Below are 27,996 nucleotides of genomic sequence, written 5' to 3' on the forward strand. Positions count from 1 at the left end.
ATGTTTATTCAACCATCATCCTTTGTTCAGTCACATCCGCGTTAACGCACTTCTCTCTGAGAGGCTGTGAGAGGGCAATTGACAGCTGCGTATGTGAGTGCGCAATAGGGGGACGTGCCCTTGAGGAGCTTGTGTCGCTTCAAATCGCATCAGTCTGCCAGTAGCATGCATCGTCTCATTGATCTTAATGGTGTGGAGGTGTACGTAGTAAAATTGAAGCTGTGAGCAACTTTATACATGCCCGCATCTCTTCAATGTCACAATAAACAACATGACATGTGTGTCTCTTATCTCTTTCTCCTCTGTGCCCGGCATGTGCAGGAGGAAGGTGGAGATTATGCACACACACAGCCTCTTCACGCTGCTTGGAGAACGACTAATGATGCACACCAGCACTGTGACCATCACCACCTACAACACGCTCTATGAGGTAAACACCTGTCTGCACACAACCACACAGTTTTTTTTTAGAAACAAGTTTTGTAGACCTGTTTATATAATGTGTTTTTAAGCTGTTCTTAATGCATCTACAGAGCTTTGTAATAAACATAATGATCTTAGTTTTGTGTCTATTAGGACTGTACGATATTGAAGAAAAATGCTAATGACGTAATATTAATTATTAAAATGATTAATTATTGAAATGAAAATTATATTATAATATAATATAATACTTAACAACATAAATGTTTCACATTTCTTCGATCATCTTTCACACACGCACACATGCAAACACAATACTTTTTAAAGCATAAAAATCATTCAGTTATTGCAAACATTTCAATATTGATAACAATTCTTTGCAATATTACAATAATTTCAATATTTACGTATTATTTATGGTATTGCAATGGTTTTAAGATTACTTACGATAATTCTCGATATTGTAATAATTTCAATATTGATAAAGATCATTTTAGATGTTTTGATAATTTGCGGTATTGCTATTATTTCTATTATTATATAATACGATAAATCGCGATGTTGCAAGGATTTCAATATTTTTTGAGATAAGTCTTGATATTTACAGTATTGGTTACAAGAACTCAATATTCTGCCATCTTTTTAATATCGAATACGATAAGTATTGCAATGATTTAGATATTTCAATAGTGTTAGGTTCAACATGAATTTTCTTAATAATTACTTATTCATTATTCATTATTCAATTACTTCTGTATTTCATTATTTTATAAAAATGTTAAATGTTTGTGTAACTGTATTCTGGTCTAATCGAAGTGGTGTTTCTAATACTTTGTCTGCAGATCTTAACAGAACAGGTTTGCACTCAAGTGGTCCATAAACCCCACCCAGAACCCGATTCTACAGTCAAAATCCAGAATCCCAGTGAGTATCCGCTGAAACATTTCCAGCTCTTAAACCTCAACCGTTATCTTTATTATCAATATCAACATCTCATGTGAAATACATGTCCCATTGCAAATCTTTTCCTCGCCTCACTGTCTGTTTCTCTTTACATCTTTACTGCTTCTCAGTGATTCTGAAGGTTGTGGCTACTCTGCTCAAAAGCTCCTCCCCCAGCACCGAGCTCATGGAGGTACGACGCCTCTTCCTGTCCGATATGATCAAACTCTTCAGCAACAGCAGAGAGAACAGACGGTAAGCATTTTACACGCACACAAACCCAACTATTTATAGAGAGATGTATATGCATAGATTCACAAATACACAGTATCTTACTTTTGAACATATGCACCCACTACTCTATTTTTAGACACGCAAACATCAGAAGCATCACAGTGGGAAAGATGTCGTGTTAAATCAATCAGCATCATAATTATAAAAGGCTTTTTTACTGCGTAGTGAGCTCCCGTAAAGACCAAACCTTACTGTGTCACCTGCTTGACTGGAGTGAGCCTAGTTTCCCAGACTGTAGCTGTAGTGCTTTTTGTGTGTGTTTGTACACACTTCTACCCCGAACAAGCCCACGGACTGTCAACTCCTGCCATGGTTACCCTCACTGCATACCAAATCCCAATGCATATTTTAGCAGTGCTGAAGTAGGCCTGCTTGTTTCTATATTCCATAAAACCCCCGGCTCTCCGGAGTGAGCGGACGTGTCGGTACTGTCGAGCCGTCAAGATCAGGGGAATATTTCCAGAGACCCAGCAATCACAAACGGTTGCTGTCCACGCAATGAACGACCGTTTTTACCCACAGAGGTTTGGTGCTGGAGCTGGTTCCTGATGTGGAACCGTTCTGATTTTTTGTCCAGAACAGATGTTTCAGGTGTTTGCAAAAGATTTAATTTGTTTGGTGAAGAACATTTGAATTTATCACCTTTTCAGATACAAGATTACAAGATTCCTAACATGCTTTATCACATGCATAATATTTGTTTCTGAGATCACAGTGGATGCCGCTTAAAGAATTAAATGTGCATGTAATGAGCTCATGTTACAACAATGTAAACACATTCTCGTTTTAATTGTTTGTCGTGACATATTTGGCACTTTGGTGTTTAGATGTCTGCTGCAGTGTTCGGTGTGGCAGGACTGGATGTTCTCGCTGGGCTACATTAACCCGAAGAACCCGGAAGAGCAGAAGATCACCGAGATGGTCTACAACATTTTCCGCATCCTGCTTTATCACGCCATCAAGTACGAGTGGGGAGGTTGGCGCGTGTGGGTGGACACACTCTCCATCGCCCACTCCAAGGTTAGAGCAAGCAAATCTACTGTTCTTAGCCCGTTATTTTATGTACTTTGTTATGTAATATGAGCTTAAATGGCTTTAATGCTTTTCTTGTTTCTGCGTGAAGGCAGGTTTTAGTGTTTCTGCTTTCTGGCTTTGTCTTTAGATTTATGGTAACAGTAATGATGTCATCATGTCACATTTTATTAAAACTCTGAACAACCTGTTTTGCTAATTGGATAAAGTGTTGAAATTACGTATTAGAGCTGATCCAGTGATGGAAATAAAAAGGTATGAAAAGAAAACGATGCAATGAAAATACAGTGGTGTCCGAAAAATAAGACCACATGAAAAATACTTTTAAAATTTGAAAATAAGACATTTTAAATAAAAAAATGATGTTCATTTTTAAATTGTCTCTTCACACAAATTATACCGCTAATATATAATAATAATATTATATCATATTATATTATATTATATTATACTATACTATACTATACTATACTATACTATACTATACTATATTATATTTGATTAAACATTTTTATTTAACATTTATGTTAGTTGTTAGATTGACTCACACAAATTATACTGCTTATTTATTATATTATAATAATATATAAAATATCCAGATAATATATATAAAATATAAATGTCAATGTTTATTTCTTAATTCAACACTTCATGCCAATAAAGTATAGTATAGTATAATATAGTATAGTATTATTTAGTTTTCTCAAAAACACTGTAACACTTTTGGATATCACTGTAAATCAGATGACTAACAACACTATTCATTTCACAAAATTTTTAAAGGTTACCTATGAGGCACACAAGGAGTACCTGGCAAAGATGTATGAGGAATACCAGCGACAAGAAGAGGAGAACATCAAGAAAGGGAAGAAAGGTTCCGTCAGCACTATCTCTGGCCTTTCCGCCCAACCTGCCACCGTCAACGGAAACCTTGAGATTGACGATACATCTCAAACACAAACGCCGGAGAGCGAGGTGGACTACGGCGACAATGCAGATTCCCGAAACCTTCTGGCCGAAGGCAAAGGCCCAGAGGGAGAAGCCGAACGATCAGCTCCTGGGGTGAGAGTGGAAGTCCACGACTTGTTGGTTGATATCAAAGCGGAGAAGGTTGAGGCTACGGAGGTCAAGCTAGATGATCTGGATTTGTCTCCGGAGGTGTTGGGAGGAGGAGGGGGCATGGAGAACGGACCCCTGGTGGAAGTGGACTCTTTGTTGGACAGCGCCTATTGTGCTGCGGTTCACAAGCTCAATGGGAGCCTCGTCCCCAAAGAAGAAGAAAACGTTGTGGGTTTGACTGAAGATGACGGCAACCTCGGCCCTCTTATCACACTTGCGGATGAAAAAGACAGTGTGCCCAGCAACAACGGCTTTCTCTTCCCCAAAGTAGATGAGAAACTGTTGCCCTCCTTGGCGTCGACCGAACCCCTGGTGTTGCCCAGCCCGGAACAGCCTCCCTGCCCGACCACTCCGCACACTTCAAGCGCAAGTGATGATCTCAGCCTTTTGGCTCACATGACATCTTGCGGTTCAGACCTGGTCCAAACTCCAAGTGGCCTACCAGAAGATGATGATTTTAAGCTGCAGAGCTCCCTGGCAGACATCAGCACACTGGCGGAGGCTCAGGCCCAGGCCGCGGCCAGGACGGCTGAGTGTTTGGAGCAGGAGGTGGGGGAGACGAGGGCTGGAAAGACTGGAGACGCAGCCAGCACCACATCAGATACGGAGAGGTCTGACGATGGAAAGGACAAAGAGATGAAAAAGATTCAGACCACAGCTACCACACAGGTGTTGTTTACTGATTTTCTTTTCGATCATTGTTCTTACATTTCTGACTAATGATTGCGCCTAGAATTATTCCCCAAAATATGTTTTATTAGTTTTATTTTATTTAAATATGCATTATAATTAATTAATGAAAACTTTTGTTTTTATTAATATTGGTATAGTTTTATATAATAAACATATGTTTTTTAATTATATATATTTTCTATTATTATTACTACGTTTCAAAAGCCGTTTGGCCATTTTTTTAAGGGACACTTAATGAGATTTTTTTTGCTCAAGAATAAACGTAATAATATTATAATATTTATCAATATTTTTATATAATTTATAAATCTGGTATTTAGTTATTTATTGAATGTCTTCCCCTCAGACAAACCTGGCACTAAAAATATTATATATCAGGTATATATTTAAACTTGCATGTAAATTAATTTAGGGCTGTTAAACGATTAATAAGTAATTACATTCAGAATAAAGGTTCGTGTTTACAAAATATACTGTGCATATTCATTTTGTATTAATAAACACATACATGTATATATTTAGGAAATATTTGCATGTATTTATTTGTATTTCATTTAAATTGTATAAAATCACTTTTACATTTTTATATAACATTTTAAAGACGTATGTGTATTATTTTATAAATACAAAATGAATATGCACAGTATAGACATGTTATGTAAACACAAACTTTTATTCTCGATACGATAAACCACGGTTAATCGTTGAACAGTCATTGATGAATTATAATAATGACTTCTTTTTTAGCAGTACTTCTGAAACCAGTTAAATGGATTTTGAGTGACATAAAACGGTTTTAACCAACAAATCTGGTATAGTCCCAGAAAAAGTAAATAACCTAAGAAATGAAAGAAAATGATCAAACAGACAAAGCAGATGTCAGCAACACTGATGAACAAACGACTGTTTGTCTTCAGGCTCTTCACGGCCGTCTATCAAGTCAGATGGAGAGGGACCTCCGTGTGGATCTGGGCTTCCGTGGCATGCCGATGACCGAGGAACAGCGACGGCAATTCAGTCCCGGTCCCCGCACCACCATGTTCCGCATCCCAGAATTCAAGTGGTCACCCATGCACCAGCGCCTTCTCACCGACCTGCTGTTCGCCCTGGAGAGTGACGTGCACATGTGGAGGAGGTACAAGTTTTTTTTTAAAGAGCAACATTTCTATTTGAATGTGCTTGCTGACTTCACGTCTGTCTGCCTTTGTTGTGTTTTTCTCAGCCACTCTACGAAATCGGTCATGGACTTCGTAAACAGTAACGAGAACATTATATTTGTTCACAACACCATCCACCTCATTTCTCAGATGGTTGATAACATCATTATTGCCTGCGGTGGGATCCTCCCCCTGCTCTCTGCTGCCACCTCACCATCTGTAAGTGACACGTGATCGCCCTCTAGTGGCTGCATATACCAGTACAACCCATTTAGTTAAACAAGACACGTTCTCAATTATCACATAAAGTATTTCCATCCCTCTGATTATTAAAGAAAACAAAGTTTTTAATTTAATTCTATTTTTTGGGTTGACCCAAAGTTTTATAAAGAAGTTCAAAATTTGAGAGGATGTAATTGGTACTGACTTCTTAATAATTGTGATCTATTTACATCTTTATATTCAACAATGCAGAGTTTATCCATTGTACTGATTTTAATATATTTTTTATAAAGATGAATGACAATGCAGCTCGTCTCATATTATTGCCTCCCTAAGATGAGTCACTCTATTGTTTTCCTCATTATTGTCACCAAGTCGCTTTGGATAAAAGCGCCGGTAAATAGCTAAATATAAACATACTATCCTTGGACCAGGAAATTATATCTTTAAAAATGCTGACTCCAGTCTGCACAAAGAATATTTAAGTCCAAGTTTGGCAAGTTTGATCCTAAGCTGTTATCCTAAAATATGATGAGCAAATACAGTATTTAGATCTTAAATGCAAGTTTTCAAAGATGTTTTCTTTCTCTCTGTTTTTGGCATGTTACCCACAGCCTACCCTTTTATTTCTGGCAAATATAATTCAGCTCTTAACTTTCAGCTTTTAACAATTCTCTGTTTACTGACCCTGTTGTTTTGAACAGTTTTTTCTTCTTATGTTATCTATATATTACCTCTAATCCCTTCTGTTTTCCCACGAATCTTTCCCTCTCTTTTGTCTGTTCTTCTCTTTTGCATGCGCAGAGTTCTAAGGTTAGTGCGAACCCTGTAAGTTCCTTTTTCTTTATTCTTCTCTAACATTCACGGTCTCATTTGTGTTTAACGTTTTGAATTCCTTTTTAACACAAATATATTGTACATTTCAAATCAATGACATCAGCTCTACACTTTAATTCTAATCATAATTATATGAATTGATACACTAAAATGAGCATTCTGAATAAATAACTGAAATAATTTGTTTTGTATTAATATAATTGAATAGCACTGGTCTCTGATATCTTAAAGTTGTCTTTCCTGTAGTGTTTAGAGCATGGCGCTATCAAAGCCTAGGTTCTATCCCAGGGATCCCACATACACAGATACAAATGTAGAGAATAATGCAATGTAAGTCGCTTTGGATAAAAGCGCCAAGTGCACAAATAAAAATGTAATATGTGCAATTGAGCCCGCTTAAAACACTTGTTTAACCTGCCAAAGTGTTTCATCATCATATGTGTGTGTTTTTGTGTGTGTGTGATATTCATGACAAACCTGTATCCCATTAAACCATAATCCGACCCAGATGCTCATAATACAAATATGTTAAATATAAAAGTATATTAAAGTCCTAAAGAAATGTTTGTCAACTAATAAAATAAGTGTCCTTATTAAAAGTCACCTTCATTTCTTCCTCTGTGTGGGTCCTGAAGACAAAAGGAAGTTCTTGCTTACAGAAAGGAATAAAAAGCAATGAGGTTAATAGCCTGCCAGAAAGTTCTGGCACAGGGGTGGAGGTGGGTCGAAGCTGCCACCTTTATAAATATCCACAATGCACTGCTGCGTGACCCCCTTATTCACCACTATTATGTCACCTAGCAACAAGCTTGTTCCCAGTTTTCAACATCAATTATGTTCATGGCTCAGTTTTAGTGAAAATGTGGATTTTAAGTGTCAGTACACTTAAGTTTTAGATTGATAATTGCAAGCAATTTCTGGTAGTTATGCAGTTCTATTGAATTACATCAAACTTTTGATAATGATGTTGCAAAATGGTTAAGTGTTACCTTATGGACCACTGCTCACACACCAAAAACTTCATCACTCAATTCTTTCTGTGTGGTGTGAAGTGACTTCCCAGCATCCCTTGTGCACCGTCACAGACTGTTTAATGTGGTTATGAGAGGAATGTTTTCTTTTTCATGTGAATCTGGATTGGCATTATCAGTGTGCTACAATTACACCTTTGGTTGTCTGTCAACACATTGTCACTATGAATTGTGAGCATTACTATGTGTTTGTGTGCATTTATGATTTTCGCTAAACCTCTGGACTTCTGGCTGTGCATGACAGACTGAGCTCGAGAACGTGGAAGCGACCCAGGGTATGTCCTCAGAGACAGCGGTCACATTTCTCAGCAGGCTGATGGCTATGGTGGACGTGTTGGTCTTTGCCAGTTCCCTCAATTTCAGCGAGATCGAGGCTGAAAAAAATATGTCTTCGGGAGGATTAATGCGACAGTGTCTGCGATTAGGTGCGTGTAAAGAGCTAGTGAATATTTCATATGTATATCCTTGTCTGAATAAAGTTCTTCATAGAGGAAGTGTCTCATTCCATAATGTCAATTCCTCACCAAGACGTTTTGTACAGATACTGTAGTCCCGCCTCCCACATCACGTCATTGGCTGAATTAATGTTGCAATATTTCAGGCCACTGAAACATGCAGATGTGTTTTGAAGCAAAGATAGTAGATACCTGTATTAACAAAAGTGCCACTGATATTACTATGAACAGAAGGGGAATGCAACGTTTAATATGGCCACTCTAGCGTAGGAAGTCCCGCCTTTCGGTAAAAAGAGTCAGTCGATATAAGATTGATGTATACTCAGAGGCGTTGCAAACATGGCTGCCGCGTGACTTTGTTTGAAGACACCACAGAGACTCTGTGTTTACACTCTTCAGAAAGTAATTGGATATAAACTTGCCTATAATGACATCACTTGTACTCCCTACACAATAAAAGCATCAAACAATTACACGCATCACCTTTTTAAGGGATAATAAATGTGAATCTGAGCTCATAGTTATGCTTTAGTCAATCTGTTCTTCTTCTCTCAGTGTGTTGTGTAGCGGTCCGAAACTGTCTGGAGTGCAGGCAGAGGCAGAGAGACAGGAGCAGCAAGACCTCTCTGCCCATCAGCAAAACCCAAGACAACCTACAGACAGCTGCCAGCAAGGTTACACACACAAACCTGCATGAACACAAGGGCAATCAAACACAAACATGTACAACAAACATGCAGTAATATACTCCAAATGGTTATTAAATGACTGTTTTCGTTTGAAAATTCTTAACAATTTTTGACAAGTCTTGATTAAAATAATGAATTCAATAAATTGTTAAACGTAAGGTTTGTTTGTGGTCAATGGTTTAAAGGACCGCTCTTTTTCTCTGCCTTAGACTGTTATACAAAATGTCCCTTGTAACCTCTCGCCCATTAAGGACCCGGACAGACTGCTGCAGGACGTGGACATCAACCGCCTCCGAGCCGTCGTCTTCAGAGATGTGGTGAGACGCTTCCTAACCTTCCTAACAAAATGCTTAAAGGGATATTTCACCCAAATCATAAAATTCTCTCATCATTTGCTCAACATTTGCTTTTAATCCTGTATTCTCTTATTGAGAAATGCTGGTGGGTACCACATTTGTTTGGTTACCAACATTCTTCCAAATATCTTCTTTTGCGTTCTGCAGAAGTAAGTAAGTCATACAGGTTTGAAATAAAAAGAGGGTCAGTATATGATAACAGAATTTTCATTTTTGGGTGAACTGTGCCTTTAATATAGCCATGAGAGAATTGTTCTAAACTATGAGTGTTCGATAGGATGACAGTAAACAGGCTCAGTTCCTGGCTCTGGCGGTGGTGTACTTCATCTCTGTCCTTATGGTGTCCAAGTACCGGGACATCCTGGAGCCACAGCGGGAGATCGTCAGGTCCAGTAGCCTATCAGGAAGAAGCATTCGACAAGAGATTAATTCACCCACCAGCACAGGTGACGCTACTTACTCATCCTACTCCAAGCTAAATGAATACATCTACTGTGTGTGCCTATGTGCGCGTAGTTAAAACCTTGTTTGTGCTAAATAAGTGTGTATTTTTAGCCACTTACACACAAGCACAGCTTGGGCTAGTATTCATCACTCAACAGTCGACAACTTCCGCTGCGACCGCTCTTTTCCTCTCTGATTAATGCTCCGATTATCTCCACTATATTTTGCTCTAGAATGGAAACTCCCTACAGAGGTTTCATCAACTTAAACATGCAAGAAATTATTGAAGCGCTTTATCTGACTGTGATATTGAATTAATATTCAGGTGGGACGGAGTCGCTCGACAGAAACTCTGCAGTGAGTTGGATGAATGCGTCGCAGATAAAACTTTGTAATGATTAAAGGATCAGTTCAACTAAAAATAAAAGACTCGATCATCATTTACACGCCTTCATGTCATTCCTCATGACTTACTGAAATTTTCATTTTACAAATGAAAGAAATAAAGTGAATGGGGCTGTCAAGGTATGAAATGCCAAGTTGAAAGGACACAAAGAAAGATATTTGGAAAAATGTTAGCAACTGACATTTCTGGGACATCATTGACTACCATCGTAGGAAAAATTAAAATGGTTGTCAAAGGTGACCTAGAACTGTTTGCTTTCATACATTCTTCAAAATATTTGATTTTGTGTTCAGCAGAACAAATAAATGATTCAATTTCACTACTGTCATGGTAGGAAACGTGCCAGACTTTTTGAAACACAAAAGAAGATATTTTGAGAAATGTCTCTGTGGTTTTGTGTCTAAACAATAGAAGCCAATGACGTGAGGGTGAGTAAATGATGAAAGAATTTTCATTTAGGTTTATATGTTCCTTTAACAGCTTCTGTGAGGATAATTGGTGACCAACTCCTCATTTAGTCTGTTTCTCACATAAAGCTGTTGTTTGACATGACTTGTTTGTTAAAACTATTCCTACTTCATCTAAACTATTTTTTTCATGTATGTCTATAACAGAAAACCCGTCATCCTTCACTGACGGTGTACGTGGAGACCGTCAGGCCACGCCTCTGGAGGACCTCCCCCTGGAGGGCTCACTGCCCCACACCGACTCTGGCATCGGGGAGGAGCATGTCACCGGTGCCCTCAATTGCTCTGAACTGGGCGGGGACACTGGAGGAATGGGCGGGAACTCTGGAGGCCCGGACGCCATGAGCGAGTTACTCTGCACGCTGTCGTCAGAAGTGAGGAAATCCCGCGAGTCCCTGCTGGAGTCTCCTCCCGGCGTGGAGGTGCTGAAGCCGGCCGCGTCTATCTCCAGCATCAGCCAGTCTAACAAGGGGATCAATGTAAGGGAGATTCTGAAGAGCTTGGTGGCGGCGCCAGTGGAGATTGCAGAGGCAGGGCCCGAACCTCAACCGTACAATCCTGACCCCGCCCTGAAGAGGGAAGCTGCTGCTATGCTGCCCATGCAGTTCCACTCGTTTGACAGGTAGGCGGGGTTTAGCACATCATAATAATGCGTTAAATTGCAACAAAAATTTACAGATATGTGTGCTGTTATGACTCTTAAACTGAAGGCCTATGGAGATAAATGATAAGGAAATGCCATTTAAAGGTATAGTTTACGAAATTTAGCGACATCTAGCGGTGAGGTTGCGAATTGCAACCAACAGCTCACTCCACAGCACTCCTTAGAGCAGTTTGTCCATTGCTACTGTTGAAACAACATGGCGAATTCCATTTAAGGTGACCCAGTGTGTATGTAGATAGAAATAACGTTATATTATATGAGGTCTTTTAACACCAATGAAGACATAGTTATGTGCTGTATATTATATTGAATTTATGTCAGTAGATCATCCAAAAAATTACCACTGGACCTTAAAAATCCTCATATCTTCAAACCTCTGCTTTTTCCAAAACAGCTGCTGTTCAGAAAATAGAAAAATAAACTGTTGTCAAAGTTGACAAGATCTTTTTTTAAACTTTTTTTAAATTTATAGAGAAAAAAATCACAAAAATGGAGATATGCTTATGCGTTCTCTCATAACAATATTCTACTTACTTTTATAATTTGTGAATCTTTGCGAATCTATTTGTATTCAGGTTTGTATCCAATGCGTTCTTTGCATTGAATCAAATATTTGTCATGTGATCTTGAAACCGGTTGTTTTGGATGTTCAAAAAAAATAATACCAGTTGAGAAAATGCACGTGCTCTGTAATTCTCAAATTTACGCTTCTTAAAAATGTGGGTGGTTTTGTTGAGCTCTCGAGTCAGTGTGTACATTGAATAAATGAATCATTAATGAATCCGTTACACACGGGTCCATCTGGGAAGCCTGAGAACAAATCAAGTTGCCTAATGAACTCCCTGTAGCTTAAACTCCTCCACATCAAATATGATTCTGCATGTTTCTCTCATTGTTAATACAATCTTGTACTCCGTATGTAGCTCCTCATTACCGCGCCAGCGTGTGCGCGTGGCTTTGTGTAAGTGCGCTGAGGACTTGTGAGACTAACGCAGTGTGTGGAATCCACCAGTTCTCCGCAGTAGAAACTGAAGCCTGTCCAATCATCAATCTTCTTGGTTCATCCCAATTAAGAGAATCTGATGAATAAATTATACATAAGATTATCCAGGAGCTCCTTTAATGTTAATATTTCATCTGGACAGGTGAATATTTTATCACACGCTTCGTTTTCTCAGGGTGGGCTGAATCAGTTTGAGACCACCGAAGATCAAATAGCTAGAAACTGATTTAGGTTGCATGTGAGATGTTTGTATAAACATTTGGATTTTTTTTTTCGCACAGGAGTGTGGTGGTGCCTGTAAAGAAGCCCCCTCCAGGGAGCCTGACTGTGAACACAGTTGGTACACCCACCACCAGCGGAGTGCCCTCATCAGGAAGCACACCTAATATATTTGCTGCTGCCACGGCGACGCCTAAAAGCATGATCAACACGACAGGTAAGTTGTGTAGCATATATACAGACATAAGGTTGTTATGACATCTAAATAAAACAAAGTATATGTTGGAATCCAGTACAGAACGTAATCTGGTTGTTTTACTTTAACAGGTGCCACTGACTCCGCCTCCTCTTCATCCTCTTCTTCGTCGAGCTTTGTAAACGGCGCAACGAGTAAAAACCTCCCAGCCGTGCAGACGGTCGCACCAATGCCTGAAGACACAGTGGAAAGCATGAGGTGCACACATTCACATATATTGCTTTATCCCGTCATCCAAGTTCATAGAACCTAATCAATCATGACATCACTTCCTGTCCGCTACCTTTTTTGGTGGCTTGCTGCTTCCTATTAGTTTCTTCTACGGCTCTACCTCATGTATCCTTTTTTGCATTGTTTAATAACCATCGCACACACAGTAACAACTTCTCTCAGACGTGGGCTTTAAGATATTCTTTGAGGTAGCGTAAGGTTCATTTCCAGCAGTGGATGAATGTGTGCATCTGTTTTCATTTGAATTCATATCCATTTTTGTTCGTTTATGTTCACGCATTTGCATGAAACGTACGCATTGGGGCTCAATCATCTTTTGATTTGGCATAGAGAAACACACAGGGTTTACGTCACACTATAGACTACAGTAAGCTGCAGTAAATACCTGTTCAGTCATTACTCTCTGTTTGTGCCCATTTGTATTGCAGTGCCTTTTGTGAAGTGGACCAGTGTCCACTGCGAACCAGGCTGACGCCTCCAGAACTCAAATCCTTTAGCTCGCTGACAGGATTCCAAACAGCCCCAAGAGATGCAGGACAGTTTCTTAGGCAAGAAAGCTTGAACTGGCCCCATTAACACAGTGCTGCCAGCTTAATCTTCATCTTCTCTTGTTTTGCTTTGTATTTTCTCTTCTGTTTTTCTCTCTTTGCTGGTGGTTGTGAGTTTTCTAGCCGGCCAGCTACGCCAACGCTGCTGCTTGTATCGATAACAGTTCTGCTAGATTTGATTCTGTCTCTTTTGCATTTACACTCAACTAACATTGTCTTAACCAGGTATGACGCAAGAAAGCTTAAAGCGTTGATTTTTGTATCATTTTATGTTGAGTTTTAGTTGATTAATTTAACAAACCTTCAATCTTTAAATTAAGCTGGGTGGCTCCGCCCACTGTAAAATCGAAAATATTAATAATTATTATTACATTGCATATTACCCATTACAATAGGACAAGTTCAACGATTAATCACATCCAGAAAAAAGTTTGGGTTTACATAATGTATGGCTGTGTACTGTACATATTCATTTTATATTTATAAAAAACATACGCATTTATTTAAGAAAAAATAAAATATTAATATTAATAAACATTAACATATCATTTAAATTATTGGCAAATATAAACAAATACATTTAAACTTTTTCTAATTATATACATGTTTGTGTACATGTATGTGTTTACAAATACTAAATTAATATGCCCACTACACAGACATACATTATGTAAACACAGACTTTTATTCTGGATGAGATTAATCGCGATTAATCGTTTGACAGCCTAGCTTTAAAGCAAAGGGCAGTTAAATTATTAATCGCATCGCAAGTTTGTGTTTACATTGGTTTGTGCACTGTGCATATTCATTTATTTTATTTAGAAACATACACATTGCATAGACATTTTATTATAAACAAAAACTTTTATTCTAGATTTGATTAATCACTATTAATCGTTGAACAGCCAATATGATATTCATAAAGAAATGTGGGTAACCGAAACAGCTGCTGTGATGGTTGTTTTGTTTTTGACATATCACAAAGATTTTTTGTTAGTTTCCCACAAACACAAGTTTGTTTTACAAAGACATGAGTTATTTTTACACGTTAATGGTTTTACCAGCTCCTGTGGTTATTCCAACACGATTTGAGACAGCATAAATATGAACAATTATTCTGATTGGCTGTGATTTTGTCACATCACACAGTGTTTTGCTGTCAGCCCAGACAGACAATTACCTGAAACTGATTGCGTCACACTTGGTTAGGACACTTTGTCACGGACATCAGCTCATTTTGATAGCGCAGCTGTTGCTAAATGGAATGCAGAACTGAAGATAATTGATCATGCAGAGAAAGTAGAAACACTTTACAATAAAGTTGTATTTGTTAAATGCATTAGTGAACATAAAACAACACTGAACAATACTTCTACAGCATTTATTAAACTTAGTTCTTTGTAATTTGACCAATTTAATAATACATTCTTTAAATTAAAAGTCGGGCTGTCGAACGATTAATTGCGATTAATTGCATCCAGAATAAAAGTTTGTGTTTACATAAAATATGTATGTGTACTATGCATATTAATTTTGTATTTATAAACACACACACACACACATACATGGATATATTTAAGAAAAGTTTATGTATAAAAAAATATTTTAAATAAGTTATTGATAAATATAAATAAATACATCTAAATATTTCCTACATTTATATACTTATCAATACTATGTATTGATACGCCCAGTACACAAACTTTTATTCTGGATGTAGTTAATCACGATTAATTTTTTGGTAGCCCTCATTAAAAGTTGTTAAAAAAAACTACACCTTATTGTTAGCTAATGCATTTATCAATATTAACAAATACAACCGTAATGTAAAGTGTTACAGATAAAGCATACATGCTCAAAACAACACTCACCAAAGGCTTGACAGAATCAACCACGCAAGCTCGCCGCTTCTTTCCAGCTAACAATAGTAGAGATGTTTTCATTTATAAACTCATTCTTTTACACCACACTGGATGCCCCTAGATCTATTTACCATCAAACCTCTAACATTCACCTCATTTAACAGTCTGGTGTCATTTGCATCCCTGACACTGCAGTCCTAGCGCAGGTTTATAGAGCTTGTAGCTAAGCGCAGGGGCACGTAGGGGGTGATGTGTGCGTATAAATGTGTGATCTGTAACCATATGCTCTCTCTGCCTCCCTTTGGTTGACTTCCTGTAGGACGGCTTTAACCCAGCAGTAATGCTGTAGACCTTGTCACATACTTACCAGCTGATATTAAAACATGGCTGTTTGGTTTTGAACTTGTGATCTAACTGCGCCATCTTTCTGGCTTTTTGTCCCTCGCAGTATCACCACTAAACTAGAGCGGGCACTTGAGAAGGTGGCACCATTGCTGAGGGAGATCTTTGTGGACTTCGCGCCCTTCCTGTCGAGAACTCTGCTGGGCAGTCATGGGCAGGAATTGCTCATTGAAGGTACAGGTGCTGTATTGTGCTCCTTTTTTTCTCTACCTGGTGTCTCTGTGGAGTCCCTCACTGTCTGCTGTGTGTGTGTGTCCACCGGCTGCATCATACACACACAATCGTGCGAGTACATGGGCCCAGAGCAGGTATGAGAACAGGATGGTGAGATGTTAGCGAGTTTTGAACGGATAGACGTTATAAAGGTGTTTTAAGGAATCAAAGCAGAAGTCTGAAAATCCACCTCTACAGCAATTCACATTTGCTTCATGTTCCACCGCTGTCTATTGTCTCTTCATATTTCTTCCCTCTCTTTTCTCTTATGTTTTTTAATCCACCTCCTCCTGTAATATTAGTTTTTAATCTGCTTTTATGCCAGTAAAAATTGATGGATACTTGGATATTGGATTGTCATATTGTTGGTTTAGAGTTGTCCTTAAAGTGATTGTGCACCCAAAAATAAAAATTCTGTCATCATTTACTCATTTCAAACCTTTATAACTTTATTTTTTCAGCAGAACACAAAAGAAGATATTTTGAAGCAAGTTGTTGACCAGCACACGGTCACTTGCATTAGTTTTGTGTCAATACAATAAAATTGAATGGGTACAGCATTGTCCGGTCACCAGCATTCTTCAAAATATCTTTTTGTTTCGAAGAAGAAAGAAAGTTATACAGGTTTGAAATAACAAGAGTGCGAGTAAATGATGACAAATTTTCAATTTTGGGTAAACTATCCATTTTAAATAATGAAAATGCAAAAAAATACATAAATGTAGAACAAACAACAAGATAAAAATAAAGCATTTGAACAAACACTGGATAAATAGATTAATGTTTTTATTAAATAAATAAATAATATATATATATATCTATATTTAATGCATTTACATAATTCATAAATACATTTTAAAAACATTTGTATTAAGTAAAGTTATTACATTTATTTTTATTTTTCAGAAGATTTTAAGATCTTTAGCAAAGACAAATGCAGTTTTTAATTATTATTATGATATCGGTAATAAAAAACAATATTTCTCTCTCTCTCTTTCTCACTCACTCACTGTCGTCCTGTCAGGCTTCAGTGTCTGTGCTTTCACCTCGTCTTCCTCACAGTTTAATGTCCGTCTGATTGTTTTTGTTGTTTAACTAAAGCAGATTTATTTGCATGTTAAACACAGATTAGACTGTGTCACTATGAAATGGTATTTTAGGCATGTGAATGGGTTTCTAATAATGTGGACATGTGCATGCTAAATTCTGATTTTCTGTTAAACAGGTTTAGTGTGTATGAAATCCAGCACATCAGTAGTGGAGCTGGTCATGCTGTTGTGTTCACAGGTGAGAGAAGTCTCTCTGTTATATTTCCTTACTCTTCTGCATTCTTCTGCACACCAACCCAATTATCAATTTCATAAAGATGGAACCGCACATTTCACCATCTTCTACGTGATTAAAGGCGCAGAGGCTGAGATTACACTGCATTCCAATTTCAAGCTTCATAAACTCTGAATTAAATCAAAAGCACTGAAACCGCATTTCAACAATTTAAAGTCTTGGGGAAAAAAGTCACAATGATGTAATGTGTCAATGTTCTCTAGTCATTCACCAATAAGCCTTCCTTACAGCGTGTGTTCAACTTAAGCAGGATCTCATTTCAGACCCACCCTATGCAGCAGTCCAGTGCTGGTATCACGGTTACTTTTTATTCTAATGTTGATCCAATTGATCAAAGTTAGCTGAAAAAGTTTTGCTTACCTTTTAAGAAGATGGTCGCTTTACCATGCAAATCCAGCGATGATGTCGGGACACTTTGGCATCCATCCACTTTAGCAGGAAGTGTTGTTTCTTACCTCTGACCAACGTTTTAAAAAGAAAAGATCCTTCAGTTAAATCCAACTGTCAGTATTTTAAGTTCAGATTTTTGGTGAACCCCAAACAAAGTCTCTATAAGATCCTGGTTTTTGCATCATCTCAGTTAGCTTCCACTACCTTCAGAGATTAACTCCGGACTAGGAGGTGTGGGGTGTAGCAGTGGCCCATCCAGTGTCGGATGCCTTCTCCCCTCCTCCCTTAGTTTCCCGTCATCAGCACGTATAGTATTACTGAAGCTCCAGACCTTCCATTAATGGCTCGAGGGATTGAAACTGTACCCTAAATATTGATTGGCAGGAAGCAGGGGGTAATGGGAGCTGTGATGTGTCCTTCTAGAAGCATCCGCAGCTCATGCTAAGTGCATTCTGCCTCGCTTCCACCATAACCGCCCTCGCTTATGTGGCAAAGAGCCAATCAGAGATCACCGGTACATCCATTCAGGAACCACAACATACACCAGTCCTAAAATATTCATTTTCAGAAGGATAAAATGTCTTTAATGCTTAGCATTGTTGTGTTTGTCATCGGATTACTGAAATTTTTGAATTATGATTTGTAGGTCTGTAATGAATTTGTTTTGTGGTTTCAGGAGTGGCAGAACTCCATACAGAAGAATGCTGGACTAGCTTTTATTGAGCTGATCAACGAGGGAAGGTACAAACAAACCCAACTCTCCTTCTTGGTCATACACAGCTAACTATGAAGATATGAAAAACTCATTCGCCCTATGTCGTTCAAAACCTGTATGCGACTCTTTCTTCTGTGTAACCAAAGAGAAGATATTTTAAGAAATGTGGTTTTGTGTCAAAGGGGTCCGAAAATGGTTTAGTGACCAACATTCTTCAAAATATCTTCTTTTGTGTTCTCTAGAATGAGAAAGTCGTACAGGTTCGGTATGACATGAGGGAGAATAAATGATAAAGAATGATTTTTGGCTGAACTGTCCCTTTAACGGTGCCAATGTATTGACAGAAGATGCTTGTAACGGAAGTATAATATTTATTGTTTTTTTTATTAAGTCTGTTGTTGACTTATCAGTAATGATGGGTTTCATTTGTTTCAGACTCCTGTGTCACGCCATGAAAGATCATATTGTCAGAGTTGCCAATGAGGCCGAGTTTATCCTCAACAGGCAGAGAGCCGAAGATGTTCACAAGCATGCAGAGTTTGAGGTCAGTCAGTCTGGACCTGTAGTTCATGTTTAACATATTGACAGTTTGACTTTTATGAGTATGACGGACAATGGTTGAATTTACACTTTATGATCACTGTGTGATGTACATATATTTCTCTTTTCTATAGTCAAACTGTGCGCAGTACGCCGCCGACAGGAGGGAGGAGGAAAAGATGTGCGATCACCTGATCAGCGCCGCCAAACACAGAGATCACGTGACTGCGAATCAGCTGAAACAGAAGATCCTTAACATTCTGACCAATAAGCATGGAGCGTGGGGCACCATGTCACAGAGGTACACTCACAACTGTTTGTCGAGTATTTGTTACTGTGATTCTGTAATTGTGTTCCACCACCTCAAAAACGTCTCTCTCTACTATTTTTAGTCAGCTGCATGATTTCTGGCGTTTGGATTATTGGGAGGATGACCTGCGTAGGAGGCGGAGATTTGTGCGCAATGCATTTGGCTCCACCCACTCAGACGTGACCCTCAAGTCTATGGAGGAATACAGTCAGTTGAAAATATTCTCTTACACCTCAAACCTGCAATTATTCTTTTTCTACTATTTGACACCTTTTTATAAGAACAGTTGAGATGCATTGGAGTTGAAAAATAAAACAGATATAATAAAGTATTAACCAGGCTATGTGTCCGTTTAAAATAGCAATCGTATTTTTGCCAAAAGCAGGCCCTGAGGAGGAAGAGGCGACCAAGTCCAAGAAATCCTTTCGCAGTCATTCTGTGGTCAGCCAGAATCCAGAGACAGAACTGATGCTGGAGGGAGATGATGATGCGGTTAGCCTGCTGCAAGAAAAAGAGATTGACAATCTCGCAGGTATACAGAGCATCTGACGCACTCAGGAGGCTTTAAGCTTTTCAGGGCATTCACAAGTAGGCACCTCTCAAATCCTATTGAATTTTAAAACAGATTAGCATTAATTGTCACTCTTTATGAAAAGCGCCGCGTCTGGCTATTAGCGTAACCCTTGATGTTCGGCTCTTCTTTGATGTTTTGTTGATGCACGTGCTAATGTATGCAACTATTACTCTATTCCCAGTGGCTTTTCGTCCAAGAGTATTTATCTCAAGAGGCAAGTTGGGTCCTACAGTAAATGAGTATGCTAATTAACGTATTAGTCCAAAACAGGCTCCAACCCTCCGTCTTTTGTTGCAGATCTCCTCTTTATCTGCACAAGCGTGTGATTTATGAGTTATAAATACTACATTTGATTCTGACATTAAATGACTAAATGACTACATTAACAAATTAACACTAATCCAAGTAGCCACTTATATATTATTGTAATGAGCCACTCACTGCGACGAAATCATTATGTAATTAATTATGCTTGTTTTTTCTTCGTTTTATTTCAATCTTCGTCAATCTTTTCAAGATTTAAAGTCCCCGTGAACCGAAAGTTCTGGTCGTTTTTACTAGCGTATTTTGACGCATATTGTAAAAGGAATTTAGAATGAGAAAAATTGTGGGATTGCGTGCGTTTTTTTACTGCAAATTGATTGGATATATAATAACAGCCTTTACATTTTGAAATGGATCTGGCTGACATTTTTTTTTTCACTGGGACTTTTAAGATATTCATTAGCTTTACTAATGTTAACAGTACATTTATCTTAAAAGTATTTTAAGCGTATGCAAATATAATGCAAATATAATTATTATATATTTACTATTTATATGTTGCTTGTAAAAATGTTTCGTCAGAATACCAAGCAACTTGGTCAAGATGTTGTAGTTACTGCTGCGGCATCTGCCCCAATGGGCCAGTCAGTCTAATCTTGACCCACTTGGTTTGCTAACAATTTATTTACAAGATCTGAAATCCCATTATTTAGAACATATCGAAATGTATAATTTTCAGAGATTATAAAACGAATCTAACCATAATTTGTTGTGATTTTTACTAATTTCTTTAGTAAAGGCATTTTGAAAGAAAGTTTCTCAATTTGTGGCGTGGGTTCATTCAGGTCCTGTGGTCCTGAGCACACCGGCCCAGCTGGTCGCTCCTGTGATTGTTGCTAGAGGAACGTTGTCAATCACCACAACAGAAATCTATTTTGAGGTGGACGAGGACGATACGGCTTTCAAAATGATTGATGCGCAGGTATTCGATCATCCTTATGTCCCTACTCTATAATTAAGTATTCTTTTTTAAAATTCTTTACGTTTTTTCATTTCAATTGTATGGATGTTAAGTCAATGGAATAATTTTAAGCGAACTTTTGCAATGTTATTTGATCAAAATGACTGGATTTTGTAATGTACCCCCTTCGTTATTGATTAAATTGAATATTTTTTTATATGCAGTTCCACTGCATTAGTTTTTCATCCATTTGTATAAAAAATGTTGTTTGTTTTGTATGTGAATCAGGTGTTGGGATACACTGAAGGTCTGCACGGCAAGTGGATGTTTAGCGAGATCAGAGCGGTTTTTTCTAGACGCTACCTACTCCAGAACACTGGATTGGAGGTCTTCATGGCTAACAGGAGTACGATTCAGACTTGTTTAAAACTCATTTCCAAAATTTGTTGTATTTCAATATTTTATTAACATTTGAACTTTGTCTTGCAGCCTCCGTCATGTTTAACTTTCCAGATCAGGCCACAGTAAAGAAGGTCGTGTACAGTTTACCTAGGGTTGGTGTCGGCACCAGCTATGGTCTCCCTCAGGCGAGGTAACATCTTAGATGTTGACTTACTGTAGTATTTAACTGTTGCCTCTGTTCAGAGTCAACTTGTTTTTGTCTAGAAGTACTTCTAGTTCTAGTTGGTTTTTAAGGCACAGTGTGTGTTTCTGATTCAAATACTGTATTCTGAACTGCGAAAGTGTTTCTTGCTTTTGCTAACTGATGTCTCTGTTATTACGTCACTGTTCGACTACAGACGGATTTCTCTTGCAACACCACGGCAGCTCTTTAAGTCATCTAACATGACCCAGAGATGGCAACGAAGAGAGATTTCAAACTTTGAGTACCTCATGTTCCTCAACACAATTGCAGGTGAGATTGAGCTCATGTCGGGTACGCTATTAATAAATTCAACGAAGTGATGTTACACAAATTGTAATAGGTTAGTATTGAGCATCATTTTTTTGTGCTCTTTCTAGGGAGGACCTATAATGATTTGAACCAGTATCCTGTCTTCCCATGGGTCCTCACTAACTATGATTCTGAGGACCTGGATCTTACATTACCAGGGAATTTCAGGGATCTTTCAAAGGTACGTCACATCAGCTCTGTTCATTGAATCAAACAATAAATTAATGTTTAAAAAAGAATTACTGTTTTCATTTTTGTTATGCGATTATACCAAAACCCAGCATTCCTTTGTCTTTCCTGCATATTAACAGCCAATCGGAGCCTTGAATCCAAAGCGAGCAGTGTTCTATGCCGAGCACTATGAGACATGGGAGGATGATGGTACACCACCCCATCATTACGCGTCGCTCTATTCCACCGCCGCGTCAGTTCTCTTCTGGCTTGTCAGGATAGTGAGTACTAACAAAAAGATCCACCTTTAGCAATTGTTTTTTTATGCAATTACTTTAAATTCTCATTTTTTATAGGCAGTATCCGTTCAATTTAAAAAGTATATATTTCTCTTTGTTAATAACACAGGAACCCTTCACAACGTTCTTTTTGAATGGTAATGACAACAAGTTTGACCATCCTGATCGGACGTTTTCTGGTATTGCACGATCTTGGAGAAGTTGCCAGAGGGACACATCTGACGTTAAGGTGAGAACAACAACTTTCCTATTACTGTGCAAAATTTAAGTTAAAATTCATAAACTCGCACATGAATATCTGAACCGCCTGTTCACCAGAGAAATTAACTTTTATGGAACATAACTTGTTGTACGTATGTATCAAATACACCATTCAAAAGTTTAGTCACTTACTCTTTTTATTCACATTTTAGAAATATTGAATTAAACTCACTTAAAATATGGAGTAACACAATTATGAAGAAATGAATATGTTGTTACAATTATTTTTATCTCTAAATCTCATGCATTTAAGAATACATCTTCAAATTTAATGATTTTTAAGATCTTAAGAACTTTAAGTCAAGTTACTGTAAACATGCGAACGACGTATGAACATGAATTTAATTGATTGTAATTATGTTCTGTGAGATCAACAAATGTGTGTTTGTGTAACAGGAGTTGATCCCTGAGTTTTACTACCTCCCTGAGATGTTTGTGAACAGCAGTGGATATGATCTGGGGATGAGAGAGGACAGATTAGCCGTGTGTGATGTGGATCTACCAACCTGGGCCAAAAAACCAGAGGACTTTGTTCGCATCAACAGGATGGTGAGAGATGTGTGTCTGTGTGAACGTTAAAATGCAATCACAACAGTTATTTGGATTAATAGTCCAGTCCATTTCTCACCGTGTCAAGAGTCAAAGATGGACGAGGCCGTCAAATGGAGCCGGCTCATTAAATAGAGCACTTAAATGTGTAGAGAAAAAAAATCAACTTTGAGCATCACGTAGACTTTACAAGGCTAGTATTTCTCTTGAAACCCCTGTTCATTTCCTCCATGTACTCTGTCGTATCAGGCTCTGGAGAGTGAATTTGTGTCGTGTCAGTTGCACCAATGGATCGATCTCATCTTCGGCTACAAGCAGAGGGGCCCGGAAGCCATTAGGGCCCTCAATGTTTTCCATTACGTATCTTACGAGGGCTCCGTGAACCTTGACTCCATCAGCGACGCTCAGCTGAGAGAGGTATGAAAGAGTCTAACCGTTGTCATAGGCCAAGATCTGTGAAGCCTTATGCTTGGTCCACACCAAATGTGACAATGGCGTTCAGCGCTCTTTATTACTCGCGTGAAAAGTTTGTTATTTCCGTGTGAGTGACGCGATCTGACAAATATTTTCAAACTTTGCATGAAGACAATATTGATGCGGTAAGGGTCTGTAAGGGTCTTTGCATTGACTTTGTATGTAATTTACTTGCGCAAAACGCTTAATTCACGTTTGGTGTGAACCCAGTGTAACGGTGGATATTTTTCTCTTCTTTAGCTGTGTATAGAACACATTTCGTAGACATCTTTGCTTTTACTCTACGCGTATGGAACGTTGTGTCTGACTTGAAGGATCTCAGGGGTCTGAATTGATGATCTGTTTTTTTTGTTCTTTCTTTATCTCTTTAGACTATGGAAGCTCAGATTCAGCAATTTGGACAGGCTCCATCGCAGCTGCTAATAGAACCTCATCCGCCCCGCAGTTCAGCAATGCATCTGGTGAGATTATTTAATGTCTTTATTATAATTCTTTTTTGGGGGAATTGTACCTGTTTTATTGAGATCTTTGTTATGCATGATATCTATGTGAGATCTTTAATATAGATTAATATGATGTCTTTTGTAATTCGTTTTACCTCTTTTATCGTGGCATCTTTTTATTACATCCTTTGTATGTAGATCAGATTACGCCAGTCCTAACCTTTTATATAGAATAACATGCACTAGGAAATGAGATGTGTGCCAGACTTAGAAAGAGTTAAGGTCTTTGCACATACAGTCTGAAAATTTCGGATATGTTTTTATGTATTTGCCGCGGTGTCTCTGAATAGTCAAAACGTCTCTCAAATTGATTGATACGGATGCGAAAAAAAAGAAAATCGAACCCAGTCCAAATTTATTTATGATGGACGAAAATATCGGAGGAAGTGTGTAAATGTCGATTGACACAATGTGAGGTTGTATTTTTTTTTTTAAGTGTGGAAATTTCGGATGCAAATTTCGGACTCGATGTTCAATGGACTTAAGAGTGCATATTTAATGTCATGATGATGTAGAGCTGTAATATATATTTTGAACAAGTAAGATTTCACTAAATGTGTGAAAATGCATAACAAAATAATTACATACCTGAAGAAAATAGTTCTTATAGTAGCGCCTGGATAGTAGCATTTGAGCAATTCAGGCCATATGGATAGTCCATTTTCAGTCAAAACTTGTAATATAAATTCTCAGAAAATGTATTTATCACAATATATCGAATCATCTGTTTATATTTTACTAAACCCCTGATGACAGAGTCCAGACATCAGAAATGATTTCTGTGAATTAAAATGCGCAAACCAGAAGCAATAATACCCAACAAATTGAGAAAAGATGACTGTTTGTAGAACATAAAATAGCTTTAAAAACATAAAACCAAAATGCTTTTAAAAACTTTAAGAAGGATTTCATATAGACATTTAATCCCACCAAATATTGCCAGTTTTTTTATCTTAGGGTTGACGTTTGCATTGAGTTGCCCATTTTTCGTAGTTTTTATTATATCTGGTTAGGACGTGTTTTTGCATCTTTTTAGGAAGACTAGGGTTGGATGTTGTACATATCAGCAAAATTCCCCCTCCCCGTTTCCAATAGTCCAAGCCGGTCCAGAACTGAACCAGAACTAATCTCCCTGCCCAGATTCCCATCCTGTTATACTCACCTCGTATGATCCGTTCCAAGTTACCTTTAATTAATTAATTTAGTTAATTCCTCTTTTCCCATTCCTTTCTCCTCTTCTTTCCTATCTCATTCCTCCTTTCTCTTTCCCTACCCCTCTTTCCTTGGTCATATACTTTCTCTTGCTGTCCTCTTCCTCCTCTTCTTTCTCTTTTCTGCTTATCAGTGTTTCCTTCCTCAGAGTCCTTTGATGTTTAAGGACCAGATGCAGCAAGATGTCATCATGGTGCTTAAGTTTCCATCCAACTCTCCGGTCACGCATGTGGCGGCCAACACGTTGCCACACCTCAGCATCCCCGCTGCGGTCACGGTCACGTGTAGCCGGCTGTTCGCCGTCAATCGCTGGCACAACACAGTGGGTGAGTAGCTGCATTATGTGGTGTGATGCGTTTAAGAATTGTGTTTAACAAGTTTAGTTATGAATAACTGTATGTTTTGTTTAGGTCTCAGAGGTGCTCCAGGATATTCATTAGAACAGGCTCATCATCTTCCCATTGAAATGGACTCTCTGATTGGTGAGTTCTTTCGGTCATGTGATTAAGCATGAAGTCATGATTGGCTGAGGCACAAACTATTCACATTTAATATACACATCGCTAGTGCGCCTAAAATTCCTCCGTTAACGGGCTCATATAGCTTGTTTGTGTCTTGGAGATCTTGGTAAACATTTTTTTTATGTTCACACCTGTTCTGTGCTTCCTTTCCCAGCTAATAACTCTGGCATCAGTAAAAGGCAAATCACAGATTTGGTGGATCAGAGCATTCAGATCAACACACACTGCTTTGTGGTAACAGCAGACAACCGCTACATCCTGGCATGTGGCTTCTGGGACAAGAGTTTCCGCGTTTACTCCACAGAAACAGGTTAAATTTGTTGATGTTGGTATAAAGTAGTTAATGTCAATCTCTGTTACTCTCAAATTCAGGAAGAAATTTTTAAATGTTCATTTTCATGTACGCATTTGGCAGATATAAAACAACTAATAGTGAATTCAAGGTGTACGTTTATCACTAAGTATGTTTCAGACGAGCTTCTAATATATTGTTCTGCCAGTAAGGTTACAGGAATCATATGATCTTTTTTGCACTGACATAGCTATATGCTTTTTTTCAGGGAAACTCACTCAGATCGTGTTTGGCCACTGGGACGTGGTGACTTGTCTCGCTCGGTCCGAGTCCTACATTGGAGGGGATTGTTATATAGTCTCAGGCTCACGAGACGCGACCCTACTGCTCTGGTACTGGAGCGGACGACACCACATCATCGGCGACAATCCAAACAACAGTGAGTAGCAGAGAAATAAGTAGACCAAATGAGGTCATGCGTGCAAGTAATGATTTAATTTAATTGTCACTTATCTCAATGATCTCTTGTGCTCTCTGGGATGCTTGATTCTGATCAAGTCAAAAGGAAAAATCTTCATATCCGTTATATACAGGGCTTATATCTCCTCAAAAAATATTTATCTAATGCTTCATCAGAGGCCATAGAAATCAGTGAGAAGTGCAAAACTTTTGTGTAGGCCCTGCATATAACTGTGTGGATTTTTTCTTTTGACCTTATGTTTTCTGGATCTACGCACCGTATCAAATGTGTTCTTTCATATTGGGCATTTGATGCTGGTCCTCTATTGTGAGTCTAAATCTGATCAAGTTAAATACTCTTGTACAATGTTATATGAACAATTTTTAACATTTTTCAAAAATCATGTTTTTTTATTGTGCATTCCAATTAATATCAAACTGCAGTTGGTTTGATTTGATTTAATCCATGATAACAAAAAAATACGGATAACTTCCTCAATAAAAACATGATAAAAAAACATATTTTTTGATTTTCTTTAAAAACGCGATTATCTCTTTTAGGAATAACTTTTCACTTTGTAGTTGAAACTATGTAACAATGTAATTAAAAGTTTTATCAAATGTCTGATACAATTAAAAAACAAATTGTGTGAGAATATGTAGTATCAGTTATAGGATGTAACGATTCACTCAGACAGATGAGAAATGAACAAATCCTGTTTAGTATTTCTCAAATACTGCACATTTCGTTGTAAAATAAATATATATTTTATGTCAAATTACAAAACTGAACTGCAATGTCTTTGCTTTTCTTGAATTATTAACATCAAAGAAATATCAGCATATCCACGTTTTCCAAATTTGTAGTAAACACAGCGGCCCCTGCTGTTCAAAGCATGTATTGCGATTCAAATAACATCTCAACCGGCTTGAATCATCACATATTATAGCCGATTTTCCACTAGCTCATGGTGAATCTTTACATCCCTAAATTCAGAACCTATGCTGTGTTACAGGTGATTATCCAGCACCTCGAGCCGTTCTGACGGGTCACGATCATGAGGTGGTGTGTGTGTCTGTGTGTGCTGAACTGGGTCTCGTCATCAGTGGGGCCAAAGGTCAGTCTTGCAAAGTTATTCCTCGTTTGTATTTCTGAATTTATTTTGTCTCTTTAAAAAAAAATACTTAGACTTAATTTAGCTTAGTGAGAGCATGTGTGAAACAAATATCTTAAAGC

At 38.1% G+C, this 27,996-nt stretch overlaps 1 protein-coding gene across 17 annotated transcripts in view; it reads left to right on the forward strand.

The window, feature by feature from the left end:
* The window catches only part of nbeaa (neurobeachin a), a 96,889-nt gene that overhangs the window by 66,428 nt on the left and 2,465 nt on the right, over positions 1-27,996 (forward strand). The window contains exons 18-56 of one of the 17 annotated variants that reach the window (XM_056736142.1): positions 322-430; positions 1,266-1,347; positions 1,497-1,620; positions 2,487-2,679; positions 3,475-4,479; positions 5,421-5,638; positions 5,726-5,879; positions 6,687-6,710; positions 7,355-7,438; positions 7,995-8,175; positions 8,761-8,879; positions 9,104-9,211; positions 9,528-9,696; positions 10,715-11,189; positions 12,516-12,670; positions 12,781-12,907; positions 13,369-13,488; positions 15,799-15,932; positions 17,191-17,252; positions 18,376-18,440; positions 18,850-18,958; positions 19,089-19,255; positions 19,347-19,471; positions 19,650-19,796; positions 20,948-21,084; positions 21,352-21,469; positions 21,553-21,655; positions 21,864-21,979; positions 22,087-22,199; positions 22,330-22,470; positions 22,598-22,717; positions 23,146-23,298; positions 23,548-23,715; positions 24,144-24,233; positions 25,621-25,813; positions 25,898-25,969; positions 26,163-26,318; positions 26,569-26,739; positions 27,776-27,877. In XM_056736142.1, coding sequence (XP_056592120.1) covers positions 322-430; positions 1,266-1,347; positions 1,497-1,620; positions 2,487-2,679; positions 3,475-4,479; positions 5,421-5,638; positions 5,726-5,879; positions 6,687-6,710; positions 7,355-7,438; positions 7,995-8,175; positions 8,761-8,879; positions 9,104-9,211; positions 9,528-9,696; positions 10,715-11,189; positions 12,516-12,670; positions 12,781-12,907; positions 13,369-13,488; positions 15,799-15,932; positions 17,191-17,252; positions 18,376-18,440; positions 18,850-18,958; positions 19,089-19,255; positions 19,347-19,471; positions 19,650-19,796; positions 20,948-21,084; positions 21,352-21,469; positions 21,553-21,655; positions 21,864-21,979; positions 22,087-22,199; positions 22,330-22,470; positions 22,598-22,717; positions 23,146-23,298; positions 23,548-23,715; positions 24,144-24,233; positions 25,621-25,813; positions 25,898-25,969; positions 26,163-26,318; positions 26,569-26,739; positions 27,776-27,877 — 6,209 coding nt within the window. Of the gene's footprint in view, positions 1-321; positions 431-1,265; positions 1,348-1,496; positions 1,621-2,486; positions 2,680-3,474; positions 4,480-5,420; positions 5,639-5,725; positions 5,880-6,686; positions 6,711-7,354; positions 7,439-7,994; positions 8,176-8,760; positions 8,880-9,103; positions 9,212-9,527; positions 9,697-10,714; positions 11,190-12,515; positions 12,671-12,780; positions 12,908-13,368; positions 13,489-15,798; positions 15,933-17,190; positions 17,253-18,375; positions 18,441-18,849; positions 18,959-19,088; positions 19,256-19,346; positions 19,472-19,646; positions 19,797-20,947; positions 21,085-21,351; positions 21,470-21,552; positions 21,656-21,863; positions 21,980-22,086; positions 22,200-22,329; positions 22,471-22,597; positions 22,718-23,145; positions 23,299-23,547; positions 23,716-24,143; positions 24,234-25,620; positions 25,814-25,897; positions 25,970-26,162; positions 26,319-26,568; positions 26,740-27,775; positions 27,878-27,996 lie in introns of all 17 variants that reach the window. The other 16 variants (XM_056736128.1, XM_056736129.1, XM_056736130.1 and 13 more) reach the window with 16 other exon arrangements.

Source organism: Triplophysa dalaica, chromosome 22 (assembly GCF_015846415.1).
Source record: "Triplophysa dalaica isolate WHDGS20190420 chromosome 22, ASM1584641v1, whole genome shotgun sequence".
NCBI classification, from domain to species: Eukaryota; Metazoa; Chordata; class Actinopteri; order Cypriniformes; family Nemacheilidae; genus Triplophysa; species Triplophysa dalaica.